This window comes from Argentina anserina, chromosome 4 (genome assembly GCF_933775445.1).
Source record: "Argentina anserina chromosome 4, drPotAnse1.1, whole genome shotgun sequence".
Taxonomy (NCBI): Eukaryota; Viridiplantae; Streptophyta; class Magnoliopsida; order Rosales; family Rosaceae; genus Argentina; species Argentina anserina.
In genome coordinates this window covers 10756071-10771375 of record NC_065875.1, presented here as the reverse complement: position 1 = coordinate 10771375, position 15305 = coordinate 10756071, and the positions used below count along the sequence as shown (strand labels likewise).

The window sequence follows — 15305 nt, the reverse complement described above, 5'->3', positions numbered from 1 at the left end:
GCACATTTTGCTTTGATTTTGAAGACTTGTTTTTAAAGGCATGGTTTTTCCTCATTCCAATATATCTTGATTCAGCCTCGTCTCTCTTCTCCAGCTCTGCTAACATATGATTGTTATTTGTATACGTGTGTAACAACAAATCTTGCTCCTAATCAAATGAAGCCATGATCCGATAATAATAGTATAATCATTGGTTTCATTTGAAGGGAAAGAGGGGATGATATTTCAAAATTACTTATGAAAATGGATAAAAGATAGATATTGAAATGTTTAGAGGAATGTATAATGATGTAATGATTATGAGTTTATATAGAATTTTTTAAAATGATCGTTAATTACCCGTTACGAGTATTTTCAAAGATATAGTAAGCGTTTTTTTATCAGTTTTGAAAAAATAGCATGTATGACTATATAGCTTATCAAATATAGCATACTGTGGCAGATGCTCTTAGTATTCTTGTCTCTGTTAAATGTCTTAGGAAGTACTTTGAAAGTCTGGTGGAGTGTACTAGATAGCTTCTTATTGGCTTATCTCTCGATCCTTGGGCGAGTTGTTATCACATTGTTGGGTGAATTTCACAAATGAATGACCTTTTTTTTTTTGAAAAAGAAAGTCTTCGGTAAGCGTCGTTGTTCAAAAGAAAAAAAAATACAGAAAAACAATGCAAATATGACTCGAAAGTCCGAATTATGGCATACTACTACGGGTTGCCACGAGTGAAGCTTCTGTCACTATGCACACAAGAGGTGAATCTTGCTTCATATGAGTCAGAGAGAAGCTTTGATGATTTAAATCCCAAATCAAATTTTTCGTGGAATCAAGTAAACGCGCCAGTATTAATAGAAGAATCGTCAAAACTTGGAAGAAGGTTCAAAGAAAAAGAAAGAAGATTACTTCCCTAATGAATCGTACAAAAATGATTCCAGAATACAAGGCGAGTTATTCTCCACATAACTGTGATTACAGAGATATTAAAGCACAAATACAACGGTACTATCACTGCTGTGAGGACTCTGTTGGGGCAGGCACAGCCCCAGAACCAGATGGTGTGGACTCGGAAGGTCCAGAATTTGGTTGTGCAGGTACAGACGAAGCAGAACCTGAGGCAGCAGTTCCCGGTGTTGCAGAATGCTGGTAATGTTGATTCATTGGCAAGGATGATGGTGGTGGCACTGTAGCATGATATTGCGGAGGGTACTGCTGATAAGGTGGTGGAGGCATATAACCACTGTATGGTTGAGGAGGAGGATAAAACTGCTGATTATATTGACCATGTGGAGGAGCCATACTTTGAAAAGCATAATGCTGCCTCTCAGAACCAGAACTGCTCTCACCCGACCCTCTGGGACCACCCGGAGCTCCATCTTGCGATCGAACAACTGCACCCATTCTTTGAGGATCCATGGATGGATAATATGTTCTTTCATGCAAAGGTGGATGTGGCATGTTGTAGTGCTGCCCCGGTATTGCAGATTGGCTCTGCTGTTGTGATACGACTGCTCGAGGCAACAAGCCACTATGAGCAGCGGCCTGTTGCCTAGCCTCATCTGTGCCCTCCAAGTCCTGTTTCGGTGCTTGCGGCCTACCCCACATTAACTTCAACCTCAAACCCTTCACGACCAGCCTATTGGAGAGTTCTTCCGCAGCCTTTTCTGCAGCTTCTCGTGTCGTGTACGTTACAAAAGCGCATGCTCGTTGGACCACCATCCTAACGGACTCTATTTCGCCGTGAGCATAAAACTGATCCCTCAAATCCTGCTCAGAGACTCTCGCATCAACGCCACCAACATACAAGGTCCTAATGCTTTCATCATCCGGAGGTTCCAGGGAGGGCATCTCTCCAGCCTTGTTAAGTAGCTTCATTGCTACAGGATCATTGACTCTGCAAATAAGATAGAATCATAAACATCATGAGTTCCAAAATCCAAACACCACCTGTATAAAAATGTGAGTCCATCAGAAACAAAAACTTCATCCCGAGGCTCCACATCAATCACCTAACAAACCAAACACAATTCTAAATTTTAAGTAGATTTCTCCGACTCTGACTAACAAGAACGCGCTCCATCATCTAGTTATCTTATCAACACAAATTAAGTAACTATCTACCATTCTAACAATTTCAATTTCATCGCTATGCAAAAACACAAGCATCAAATAACTAATTCAAAGTGAAACACAAAAACAAAGGAGAAGCATATTGGCCGAAAATCGACATACCCATAGTAACGATCCTTGATGTTCTGCTGGGACAACTCTCCAGTTACAGGCATCTCGTGCCGGTAAGGGCACTCAGCACCTCGAGTGCACTCGCCCCTAATGTAGAAGCTGCACACATGCGCCCTGTTCCTCTTGTAATACGGCGTCGTTCTCTGCAGCTTCAGAATCGTGTCGTTGGGCCTCGCCTTCCCGTACGACGACTCGTAATCAATCCCGGCCCTCGCCTGCAGTTTTCCACATCGAAAATTGAACACCAATTTCAGACATCACAAACAAAATCAAAATAAAAATAAAAATTAGGGTTTGAGGCGAACCTTGCGGTCGTGTTCTTCGGCGAAGAATTCGCGGTTGACGTCGCTCTTGGGGATGGCGTCGTCGGAGCCGATGGCGAGGGCGGTGTCGCGGACCTGGACGGGGAGGCCGTAGTCGAGATCGAGGAGGCAGACTTGGCAGACGTTCTTGAGCTTACTGCAGGTCTGGCAAATCTCCGACTTCTTGTAGCGGGCGTCGCGGCCGGGGCGCCACCGGAACACGGTGAAGGGGCGGGTGCAGATCTTGCACTCTTTGTCGTAGTCGGCTTTGGTCATGCGGACGTAGGGGTTGTCGCCGAGGCACGACTCGCAGATTATGGGGAAGTCCGATCGTTCCCAACCGTCGGCCTCCACGTTTCTGAGCAACCGGTGCGCCATTGAATGACCTAGCTGAAGCTTTTGCGTTAAGGCCACAAGAGAGACTCAGACTGTGTGCCACTACTATTTCAATATATATAAGGTCGAGATGTATATCGCCTATTTCTTAAGTTTTCAAAAACGTTTTTCGTTTGTCGATGGATTTGCTCTACTTAGCCGAGTTTGGAATCACATATTTGTAGAAAGCTTTGGAATCTTATACATCATATCAAACTTCACCGTTGAGAAATTGATACGTTTCGCTTTGATGAATATCTTACGAGTTAACGAGATGAAACTATCTGATGTAATCTTAGCCGTGTATATACTTTGATCATCGTGCATCTATATAAAAATTAATTATTTTAATCATTCACAATAGGTCGCCTAGCCGTGTATGTGTTTTGACCATTGTGCATCTATATACAGATCAACGATTTTAATCATGACCTACTGGTCACGTATTTGTTCCCCCAAATATTGGTTTCCTATGCTTTAATATTTGGGAAAAATTATGGGAACAATATCCAACCTTTATGAAAATATGCATTTTGGTGTCTCACCTTTATGAAACTTCATAATGATATGGTGTTTGACGCTTCATTTTCAATTCAGGTATCTCACTCCGTCAGCGTCCTTCATAATATTGACATGTCACCAAAATTTAAGAGTATTTTAGTCTCTTTATTATTTTACCTCAACAATAAAACAATTTCTCCCAAATTTCAAATCATTCGGTCTCTCTTCATCTTCTCACACCCTCTCTCCCTATCTAAACCCGAAAACTCTATTGTCGAATTGATCTTCCGGCAGCAACATAGTTGGAGAGCTGCTGTATTGAATATTAGGATATGAAACTACTGATTCATTGTTGTTAGGGTCTCATTCATAAGATGCGAGAGCGTCACACAATTGACCCTATAAAATGTCATCATTAGTATAAGATAAGTATGGATCGTTTAGTCTAGGGAGTTGAAAGAAACTCTAAACTTTTAGTGTTAACAAATAATGGGGGTTTGAGATTAATTGTTTTAACTACTAAAATAAAACTTAAACTACTATTTACATGATCATCTTCTCTTTTACCAAATAAAACCAAATTTACTAATGCACCACATAATTACAAGCTTGGTTCTAACATGCATTCTAACCCAACTGATTACATACTTTTAGACACCAATACAATTAGAGCCTTAGGGGAACATCTAATCATGCAAGATTTCTATTAACGTTTAGGTTGACTTAGGGCCTCACCTAAATTGCATCCAATCAAGTTTAAAAACACTTAGAGTAGAAATCAAACAAGATCACATATAAACACCAAATCTTTGTCGCAGACATGATTCACGGTGGCGTCACTCACCATGGAATACATGTATATTTCTAGAATTTTCCACTTTAATTAACACAAATCGAATCTACTTAGGACATAATTCGATTTGTGTCAATATGGTTAATGAAGATAACACTCAAACACAATCTTAGGGACTGCATTCAAGCACTAAATTTGTATGCACAAATCTGAAAATTATCTAAAAGCATGTGCATGAAAAGTAGAACACAACAATAGAAAGACAAGCTTCAATAATTATAACAACAAAGGTTCGGCATAGTCTCAAAAACATGTCAAATATAATATGAAAATTCTAAAGAAAATACAAAACCAATGATTCCACATAAACAATAAACTACAATCTTCATAGACAAATAATTGTAGAATAACACAAATAAGCGAAGCCATGAAGATGAGTTGTGAGAATCAAACGTTGTAAGAACCTTAAAGGTATGGCTTCAATGGGTGAAACTCGGTGGAGATGGTGATGGTATTATGGTGGACGGCTTACTATTTTGTGTGGGGAATTTATGGTGGTATTTTAGAAGAGTTTTGGCTCTTGTTTGCTAAGGAGAAGTGATGATTTTTCTGTGTGAATGATGTGCTATTTATAGAAAAGTTTTGGCTCCTTGATTATTATACCTTAGACTTTTTCTCCTCAATTTGTGGGTTGCCATTCTCTCATTCTCTTATGTCTTCCTTCATTTTAGCTACACTTTCTCTCATGTGCACCTTTCTTTTTGTTTACTTAATCCCTCCTTTATCTCTTCATTTTTCTCTCTTTTTCTTTCACTTATTTTTGTCATTGGTGGGTGCAATCTCCTTTGATCAATTCATTATTTTCAATCGTGTTCTCTCTCCTTTCCCCTTCTTTCATTTTAGCTACACTTTCTCTTATGTGCACCTTTCTTTTTGTTTAATTAATCCCTCATTTATCTCTTCCTTTTTTTCTCTCTTTTTCTTTCACTTATTTTTGTCATTGGTGGGTGCAATCTCCTTTGATAAATTCCTTCTTTTCAATCGTGCTCTCTCTCATTTCCCCTTAAAATATGCTGCATGGTTTTCTTGTTTTAAAGGTAGCACAGCTGGTATTCTCTTCCTTTCTCACGGCTGTTCGTTGCCTGATTTCTTGTTAATTATCTTCTCATTTTATTTTGCACGGCACTCTCCTTCTTTCTCTCTTGCATTGTCTCTTTATTCAAATATGAAAATAAGAAAAGAAAATAATAAATACATGATAATACATTGAGATAAACTTGTTCTAATCTAGACAATTGTTGTCTTAAAAAGACACATATGTAATAGATAATCTCGTTTAGATTATGAAAGTTTCCATTTTCACAACATGGAACTTACTCGATCAAGTAAGTTACTAGATTAGGAAAGTTCAATTAGAAAAGTTACGGAATAAGAGTTTTAGTTCAAGTAGGACTTTCCAAATTGGTACGTTTCCTAGTCTCAAAGGGACTCCTAATGCAAATAGGATTCTCAACTTACCACAAATGTTACAGAAACGTCGAATAATGAAGATTTCTAATCCAACTAGGTTTCATAGTTCCACAAAGAATCCTACTATAATAGAACTCTCGACAATTTCTGTGTTTTAAGCCTGTTTTTGCACCATAATGCAACCAATGTCACCAAAGACTCCTAACTCGACTAAATGACTCAATACTATAACAATAAGAGCTAAGCAAAGTACAAATGGAGGTAAAAATATATTCAGAACGTCGCACATTTAGCCCGTGGAGACCCGCAAACCCGATAGGCTTTTATCATGCCCGGCCCGCGAGAAAGTCCGCCAAACCTCATATCCGTGTGTAGAGGGCCGGGCTTAGTTTAGAGATGTGAAACAAACCCGGTAAACTTTACAACTCGTATGAGTAAATCAACAGTATAACACACATAGTATACAAAAGAAAATACATATGACATTTAAATATAAATGCACTCATAAGACAGAGGACGGCACATCTGGATGTCCAATAATATCTGAAAATATGTGTACTCGTTTATAATACGGGTACTCACCATGTCCCGCCAAAAGCCCGCAATGTCCGACTCATAAAAACCCACCAAGAAATAAAATATTATACATGCATATAATATTATATATATATATATATATCAATTATGTCTGTTTTGGTAATAATTATACATAAAACATTATATATGTTAATAATACTATATTTAAAATTTTATATTTCTTTATAATATAACTTTATATTAGATTTAAAATAAAATTGTAACATTATGAAACAACTATATGAAGTATATGAAGTAAACTTATAGGGATTAATCGACACCATCTGATGTTATCAGTACTAATATTTAGGGACCATGTTAAAACTTCATATAATTCAGACCTCGTCTAACCGTCAGAATTTCTGGTAAACCGAAAACACCACTAATATGCCCTAAGAGAAGACCAATTACCAGGATGCGAACATCAAAAGTCGTTTGCATATATGAAATCATCTCATTTTTGTCACCAATCGTGCTCGGTCGCACCGAGAAAACTCATTTGGCAATGTCTCGGTCAATGGGGTTATAATATGTCAAAATGCCTCTTTTTTTGTTGATTGTAGGTACGGACGGTCAAACTATTTTCAAAACGGACGAAATTTTTAAGAGGTATATACTGATCATATCTACTGGTGTTAATCGACTCTATTTAGAACCAGAGTTGTCGATCACCGAAGTGTCCACTAATGTATCATAACTTTTTATACTCGGTTTAAAATAAAACTATCACATTATGAAGGAAATTTCTCGAAATTAATCGACATTAGTCTATGTTATCAGTACTTATATTTAGTGACCATGTAAAAATTTCATCCAATTCGGACCTCGTTTGACCGTCGAAATTTCCAGTAAATTGAAAACACCACTAATATGTCTAAGGGAGGACCCATTACAAAAATGCGAACACCGAAAGTCGTTTGCATATCTGAAATCGCCTAATTTTTGTTACCTATCATGCGCGGTCGCACTGAGGAAACCAATTTGGCAAAGCCCCGGTCAATGGGGTTTCAATATGTCAAAACTTTTCTTTTTTGGTTAACCGTAAGTACGAACGGTTAAACTATGTCCAAAAGGGATGAAATATTTACGGGGTCTCTAAATATATATACCGATTACATTTGCTGGTGTCGATCGACCATATTTCAAACTAGAGTTGTCGATCGCTTAAGTGTCCACTAATGTATCATAACCTTTATATTAGGTTTAGAATAAAACTATCGCATTATGAAGCGGCTATATGAAGAAAATTTATCGGGATCAATTGACACTAGCTGATGTGATCGGTATATATATTTAGTGACCATGTAAAAATTTCATCAAAATCGGACCTCATTTGACCGTCAGAATTTCCGGTAAACCAAAAACAACACTAATATGTCATATAGGAAGACCCTAAATGCGAACACCGAAAGTCGTTTGCATATCTGAAATCACCTAATTTTTGTTATCTTTCGTGCGCGGTCGCATTGAGGAAACACATTTGGCAAAGTCCCGGTGAATTGGGGTTTTAATATGTCAAAACACCTCTTTTTTGGTTGATCATATATACAGACGGTTAAACCATTTCCAAAACGGATGAAATTTTTACAGGTTCCCTAAATATATATATACCGATCATATTTGTTGGTGTCGATCGACCATATTTCGAACTAGAGTTGTCGATCGCCGAAGTGTCCACTAATGTATCATAACCTTTATATTAGGTTTATAATAAAACTATCGCATTATGGAGCGACTATATGAATGAAACTTCTCGGAATCAATCGACACGATCCGATGTGATCGGTATATATATTTAGTGACCATGTAAAAATTTCATCCAATTCGGACCTCGTTTGACCATCGGAATTTTCGATAAACCAAAAACACCACTAATGTGCCCTAAGGGAGGACCCATTACCAAGATGTGAATGCCGAAAGTTGTTTACATATTTGAAATCACCTAATTTTTGCCACCGATCGTGCGTAGTCGCAACAAGGAAACTCAGTTGATAAAGCCCCAGTTAATGAGGTTTTATCATGTCACAACGTCTCTTTTTTTGTTGGCCATAAGTACGGCCAGTCAAACCATGTTCAAAACGGACGAAGTTTTTACAGGGTCTCTGAATATATATATATATATATATATATATATATATATATATATATATATATCGATCACATCTACGGGTGTCGATCGACAATATTTTGAAACTAGAATTTATTTGTCACTTTTTTTAGAATATTTTATAATTATTATTTTATTGTTTCAAACCCTTAAATAAGAATATTATGTTATTTTTTCTGATACAAACCCGTAAGGCCCAGCTCGTAAAAACCCGCAAAGCCCAGCCCGGAAAAACTCACAAGACCCGCTTTTAGTGAGCGAACTTAAATCTTCATATCTGTGAAAATACTCGGTCCGCCCGGTTAACGAGCCATATCTCATAGTTTTGTTGTTGGCCATTATGGCGTTGACTTCTTAATGGTTGCTGTTTATCAATTTGCATAAACTGTGAGCCGGCTTTGCTTCACTGATTACTTTTCCTTGACAGCCTTGTATTGTTTTTTAGTACTCAACTGATCATTTTCTAGCGACTCATATGGTAGTGAACTTTACTCCATAGCTTTGCTGCGAAGGCTGGTGAATATTAGCATGACCTTGGCAACTTAGCACTAGTATCCGCTTCAGAGAATACAGTTCTTAGCTCTCTCAACTCTATTTTAATCCACTAATTATATAGAAACACTTTTTGGCAAGATCACTTAAATAATGGAAATTTTGTGTTTGCAACAACACAGTATACTTCAGTCCTGGACATGAATTAATTCAAAATTTTGGGGTCTGCAGGGGCAGCAAGTCGTATCAAATCTATTTGCAGAACCCCCATGCACTGAATTTGAAGAGCCCTCCACTGAGGTGGCATCCTTTGCTCATTCTCTTGTACCAACGGTATTCTTCTTAGCTTTGTTTTTCCTCAGAGCTGTCCTCTTCTCTTCCCTGCAGGAGTTTGAATCAAGTTAGAGCCTCAAGCTAGCAAAACAACACATGATTGTATTCAAAGACTGCAGATTACGCAGCTTGCGTCTAGTGTTACTTTACATACATACAAGATCCTCGTCGACTCTATCGCAAGCCACCTATTCCAGGAGAAAGGATAAAATTTTGTACTAGAGAAAGAAGAAATCAATAATCAAATATGGTGATTTGTACCTAGCTTTTGCAATCACCTCCCTAGGGGGGAATTTCAGTTTCACTCTCTTTTCCTTTTTCTGGTCCGAGGACTTCACCTTCGGTTCAGCATTTTTATCCAATGGGAATTGCCCTTCCAGGTGAGAGAAAAAGGACGGCAGCTTCTTTTCTTTCCTCTTTTTATCAGTGCCTGCCACCTCTGGTTTGCCATTTTCCAAAACCTTCATTTCACTTTCAGTGTCCTTGTCTGTCGAAACCTGTTGAGGAACTACACTGATGTTCTTCTCACTTTCAGTGTCACTGTCGTCTTCTGCCATGTTGATATCTACATCTACAGTTTCAGCCTCTACTGTTTCAGATAATCGAGCTTCTGCTGTAGTTGGCTTCAAATTGCTCATCTTTTTCAGCTAGACATATCGAATAGTCAAATCATTAGTTTATAGCTTAATTCACAAGCCTTCTGACCAACATGTACATCTCCAAGCTGGCCTGACATGTATTTTGAAGACATGAAAAGAAAAGAACAAAGCAATACAATGTACCTTTGCCACAAAAAAACCATCCATATTATGAACATGAGGGTAGAATCGCCTTGTCTTTTCCACAGACGGGTGGAAACGCTGCTCCCTAAACCGGGTAAACCTGGTGAAGAAGAGAACATTAATAAATTGCAAAAAGTAATTGCCTTGCAGCTAAGTAACAAAAGAGGGAAAATATCAATACCCTGGACGCCCAAAGTCAAGTCCACACGGAACAAGTTTAACATTTCTCTTCCTGAGTGCATAGTCAATAACAGCTTCATTCTGCAACATGCAAGTTCAACTATATGAAAAGTTTAAAACAAGAAAATTAAACTCCCATGGTTTGTATTAGACAAACCTCAGCAACCATAATGGAGCACGTGGAGTACACAATGTATCCCCCTGATTTCGAATTTGCATCCACCATGTCAATTGCAGCTAGAATCAGTTGCTGCAAAAAAAAAAAATATTGCAAAAAATCAAAGGACATAAGCGCATAGAGTAACAATGATACATTAAAAAAAATAAAAGAAGAGAAAACTGAATCATGAGGTTCTTTCCGGATGCAGTTCCCACACTTTCGGAGATACTTGACTTTACAATAAATAGACAATTTTAGACTTGTTTCAAATTGCTAAGCTACTTGTCATCTAGAAATCATAAGGTCACTTCAGAAAAAATGAATTATATGTTTTACAACCTTACAAAAAAGTGTGTACCTTCTGGAGATGAGCACATTTCATTATTTCTTCAGAACTTTTAGAGGTTTTAACAGACTCATCTTTGGATATAACCTGCAAAAGAACATTCATTTGGCTTCAATACCAAAAAAAACCAACAGAGTAAATCCAACTATTTCAGATTGAAATCTAGCTACTTACCCCTGTCCCGCTGCAAGGAGCGTCCAACAGAACTCTATCAAGCGCGTTGCTACCCAAAACCTTAGGAAGCTAAAGTAGAAGATTCAACAGAAGAAAAGATGTTAGTCCTGAGAGAATACACATAATACATAGGCTACTGCTAGCCAACAACATTGTGGAACCTTGAATGAAGTATAAATAAACTAGTGGAATACATAGTGTATAAAATAAATTACGGAAATAATATAGATATCCAATATAAATTGTTTTAAGTGATGAGAGTCTTGAGCATCAGGCCGGATGTGTGTACACACACACACACACATTTCCATTCCTTGACAATATTCAGTGACACAAATGTTACACATCTCAACATTATATGATTAGACTTTTCAAAGTATAAAAGAGATAAGAAAGAAAAATCAAACCTCCTTGCCGTCGTAGTTACAAACGACTGTGTTTGTCACCCCCATACGATGCAAATTAGCAGTGAGAGACTTAAGCCTTGGCTCCTTCATTTCATTTGCAAATATAATTCCTGTTAAAGAATTGCATCAGAATTAAAACCGCCAAACCAATACATGGAGCTACTATAAATTATCAAGAAAATACCCAAGCATTATATGAGAGAAGAAAATATAGACAAACACATAACCCCACGAAAACAACAACAGGTTTGAGCAAGCCATGCTTTGACACACACATGAACAAAATAGCAACAGTGATAGAGATAATGACAGTCATCCCAGAGAGCATGATATCATAAAAATGAACAAAAAAAACTGTGACTACATAGTCATAACGCGGTGGAGACTGACAGGCAACATTAGAACTAGGACTCAAACAACCAAAATATTCTAGTCAATGGAAATGAATGCACTGCCACATAGAGCCAGGGGATTATCATGAAGTCATTACACTACACATACCACTATTTTTCATAAGAGCCGCAACATAGGTTGTTTTACCACCAGGAGCAGCCCTGCAACAGGATAAAGTGTTGATTATAATGGAGATCGCCATATATATGATATGCAAACTGATTGTAAGGGTATTTTAGGACAAAGGCATAGACAAAGTTCAGAATATAATCAACCCACTATATTCTTGTTAACTAAAAAATTTTAGGCAAGCCCATAGCTCCAAGAAGAGAGAACCTAAAGCATTCTGAACTTTCAGCCAATATAAACATGAAACATGACAACTATTTCTTCCTCAAACACAGAAGCAAGGGTGAGATTATATCACATATATATTTGAAGTTTCAGAAAAGATCCTCATTCTAACAGAACCAAGCTACCACACCTTCACCCAGAATGAAGATAAAATCTCTCCCTTTACTAAACCACAAGCAGCTCCGGTTGTTAGAATAAAGAAGATACGGGTTGACAATGTTAGACTAGATTGGGCACAAGAACATTTCATTTAAGTACCAGATCAGCTAATGTCCTACCCATTCAAGTAAAACATTTCATTCACCCTTATCAACAAATAGTGCATGGGTGTTTATCAATTTTAGCTTATCATATCATTAATTGTAGCACGAAGCAAATCAAATGGGTTTACAGTAGTTATTCAATTAGATATATAACGTATATCATGAAATCTATAATATAGTAAGTTTATCATGCCAACAAAATCTGAATATTAAATTGATAGCAGTAACAGTATTGATCATGTAACACACAAAACATGAAACAAATAAAATATATATATAAACATCACTTACGCCATATCAACAACTCGTTCATTTTCCTGAGGAGCAAGGGCCATAACAGGCAAAAAGGAGCTTGCACTTTGGAGCTGAGTAAGCAATTTTTAACCATAAGTAAATCCTTCAAAGAAACAAATTCATCACGAAAACTGATAGCACAGAACAAGATAAACTCAAAAACCTACCATGTAATAACCAGCCATATATTCCGGGGTGGCACCAACTGGAACTTGTGATTCATACACAACCAATCCAACCTGCAATCGGAATTTGAAATTGATATAAACGCAGGACGAGAACAAGAAGTGAGGGAAAAACAAATGTGAAGTGATTCTACTTTAGACCACTTGCTCAACGGATCTAGGTTTACTCCTCGGTTTATCAAACTAGCTGCCAAATCCCTCCTTCGTGTCTATGCAAAAAAGGAAAGTAACACTGATAAGAACAGACTGCTCCCAAGAAAGCATTAGAAACAAGTCACAGCACGGACATGTTAAAATGTTTTTGTCACCTTCAGAGTGTTAGTTCGGAGGCATATAGGTCGGTGCTTTTCAAAAGCTTCTATAAGCTCCACAAGTTCAACAACTGGAAACATCTAGAATACAAATTACAAAACTGATGTGTTAAAACCAAAACCAAGAAACGCCATTACAAAATAGCTACAACAGAAAACTAATCAATCAATCACCTCTACTAGAGCTCCAATCAAAAACTCATTGTAGCCGTAGTACGAGCTTAAATCTCTCTTAAGCTGTTCAATATACTCCTTTCTCGACTTCCCCTCTTGCCTCAATGCCTTGAAATTCGAAAGCACCCGAACAACTATTTCAACATATCAAAAATCAGGCCCGAACAAACATCCTTTTGAAATTTGCCGAAACATGTATCACCGGAAGCAAAACTTACTCTCTTTTATCCTCCTCTGGAGATTAGAAAGATCCGGAGGCTGACGTGCCTCATCTTCAAGTTCCTATTTCATTACCAAAAAAAACAACCTCGACTTAATCAATTTGTTGACAAGACATACTCAACTAATGTTCCAATAACTCATTTGAATAGGAGCAAAACCTTCTGAGTAGGTAATTTGAACTCATCAGATTCATCCTTGATATTTAATTCCAGCTCCTGTCTACCTTCTTCCTCTACCCTTTTCCTTCTCGCATCAATCTGCTCCGATTTCTTCGCAATATCACCCGTGTCGGAATCCGAATCCGAAGAATCATTCTCTACAAACAGCAGCATAACAAGTTCAACAACACTGCAAACCATAAAAAATTAATAACGACAGACGTGAACGCACTACCTTCATCATCTTCATCTTCGTCACTTCCTGGGAGGGACCCGTCGTCGTCGTCATCTCGGAGGGGATCATCCCCACCGAAGATATCAGTATCACTATCAGAGCCAGATCCTACCTCATCTCCTCCGTCGAACTCCTCATCAAGTTCCTCTATCTCTTCCTCATCATCAGAAGGCTCGAAGACCTGCTCGACTTTCTTGGGTTTCTTTGGGGTTTTGGCAGTGAAAGCTTCCTTCTTTTGCTTCTTATTGGGGGAAGCCTTCTGGGGTTTTGGCCCCTTTCTCTTGTTGATTGCTGAGGTGCCCATTACAGTTGCCGGAGTTGCCTTGAAGAGAGCGAAAGAGAGAGAGGCTTGGGGTTTAGGGTTTTGGAATGAGAGGCGGGAGGAGATATTATGGTCTCTAGGTTAACGGAAGAAATCTCAGGGACTAGTGACACTGACCCGTGAGTTTTTCCTATTTTATCCTCCATCAAACCATCATACATTATTTATTTATGTAAGAATACACCCAATTAGGAAAGCATACACTAATTAGGAAATTTCAATTCAATTATATTTACATCCATGATATAAAATAAAAACGACCGATAACGTTTTAGTTTTTCATTTTATAAATATCAAAAGAAGTGGTATATATTGTAACAGTATAAAGGATTCGAGAGAATAATAGTCATTTTATTAATAGATGTGAGACAATATATATATATATTACATTAAATATTTTGTTAAATGTGGAATAAAATATTATTCTGTAACTAACTAGGCTTACGCCTCGTCATTTAGCCACGGGAGGCTCGCAAGCCGGATGAGCTTTTACCCGGGCATTGAGAAAACCTGCTAAAACTCGCTTCCTCTGGTAGAGTGTCGGGCTTAGATTAGAGATGTGAAACCCGGCCAGCCAAAAACCCGCAAGGTCCGGCCCGTAAAATCCCGTCAAATAATAGAATATTATACATACATATTTTATTAGGTTTAGACTAAAATTATCGCATTATGAAGCAACTATATGAAGGAAACTTCTCGGGATCGATTGATACCATCCGATATGATCGGTATATATATTTAGTGACCCTGTAAAAATTTCATTCAATTCGGACCTCGTTTTACCATTGGAATTTCCGGTAAACCAAAAACAACACTAATACACCATAAAAGAAGACCCATTACCAAAATGCTAACACCGAAAACCGTTTGCTAATCTAAAATCATCTAATTTTTGTTAATGATTGTGTATGGTCACACCAAGGAAACCCATTTGGTAAAGCCCCGGTCAATGGGGATTTTAATATGTCAAAACGTGTCCATTAATGTATTATAACATTTATACCAGATTTTAAATAAAACTATCGCATTATGAAGCGACTATAGGAAGGAAACTTCTCAGGATCGATCGACGCAAGCCGATATATATATATTTAGTAACCATGTAAAAATTTCTTCCAATTCGTACCTCGTTCGACCATCGGAATTTTCGGTAAATGAAAAACACC

At 37.7% G+C, this 15305-nt stretch overlaps 2 protein-coding genes across 2 annotated transcripts; both read right to left on the bottom strand.

Annotated features, from left to right (window-relative positions):
• Positions 1-859: 859 nt before the first annotated feature.
• LOC126790552 (zinc finger CCCH domain-containing protein 40-like) lies at positions 860-2953 on the bottom strand. The gene is made up of 3 exons (XM_050516838.1): positions 2536-2953; positions 2222-2445; positions 860-1883 (listed from the first exon to the last, which is right to left on the bottom strand). The coding sequence occupies exons 1-3, from the start codon at positions 2908-2910 to the stop codon at positions 998-1000; spliced, it is 1485 nt and encodes a 494-aa protein (XP_050372795.1). The 5' UTR covers positions 2911-2953; the 3' UTR covers positions 860-997.
• Positions 2954-8900: 5947 nt separating this feature from the next.
• On the bottom strand, positions 8901-14224 carry LOC126789889 (26S rRNA (cytosine-C(5))-methyltransferase NOP2B-like). The gene is made up of 17 exons (XM_050515961.1): positions 13818-14224; positions 13583-13740; positions 13421-13484; positions 13203-13336; positions 13026-13109; positions 12852-12926; positions 12700-12771; positions 12530-12603; positions 11730-11782; positions 11229-11338; positions 10822-10890; positions 10660-10734; positions 10299-10391; positions 10143-10222; positions 9962-10061; positions 9441-9826; positions 8901-9227 (listed from the first exon to the last, which is right to left on the bottom strand). The coding sequence occupies exons 1-17, from the start codon at positions 14119-14121 to the stop codon at positions 9161-9163; spliced, it is 1998 nt and encodes a 665-aa protein (XP_050371918.1). The 5' UTR covers positions 14122-14224; the 3' UTR covers positions 8901-9160.
• Positions 14225-15305: the final 1081 nt, after the last annotated feature.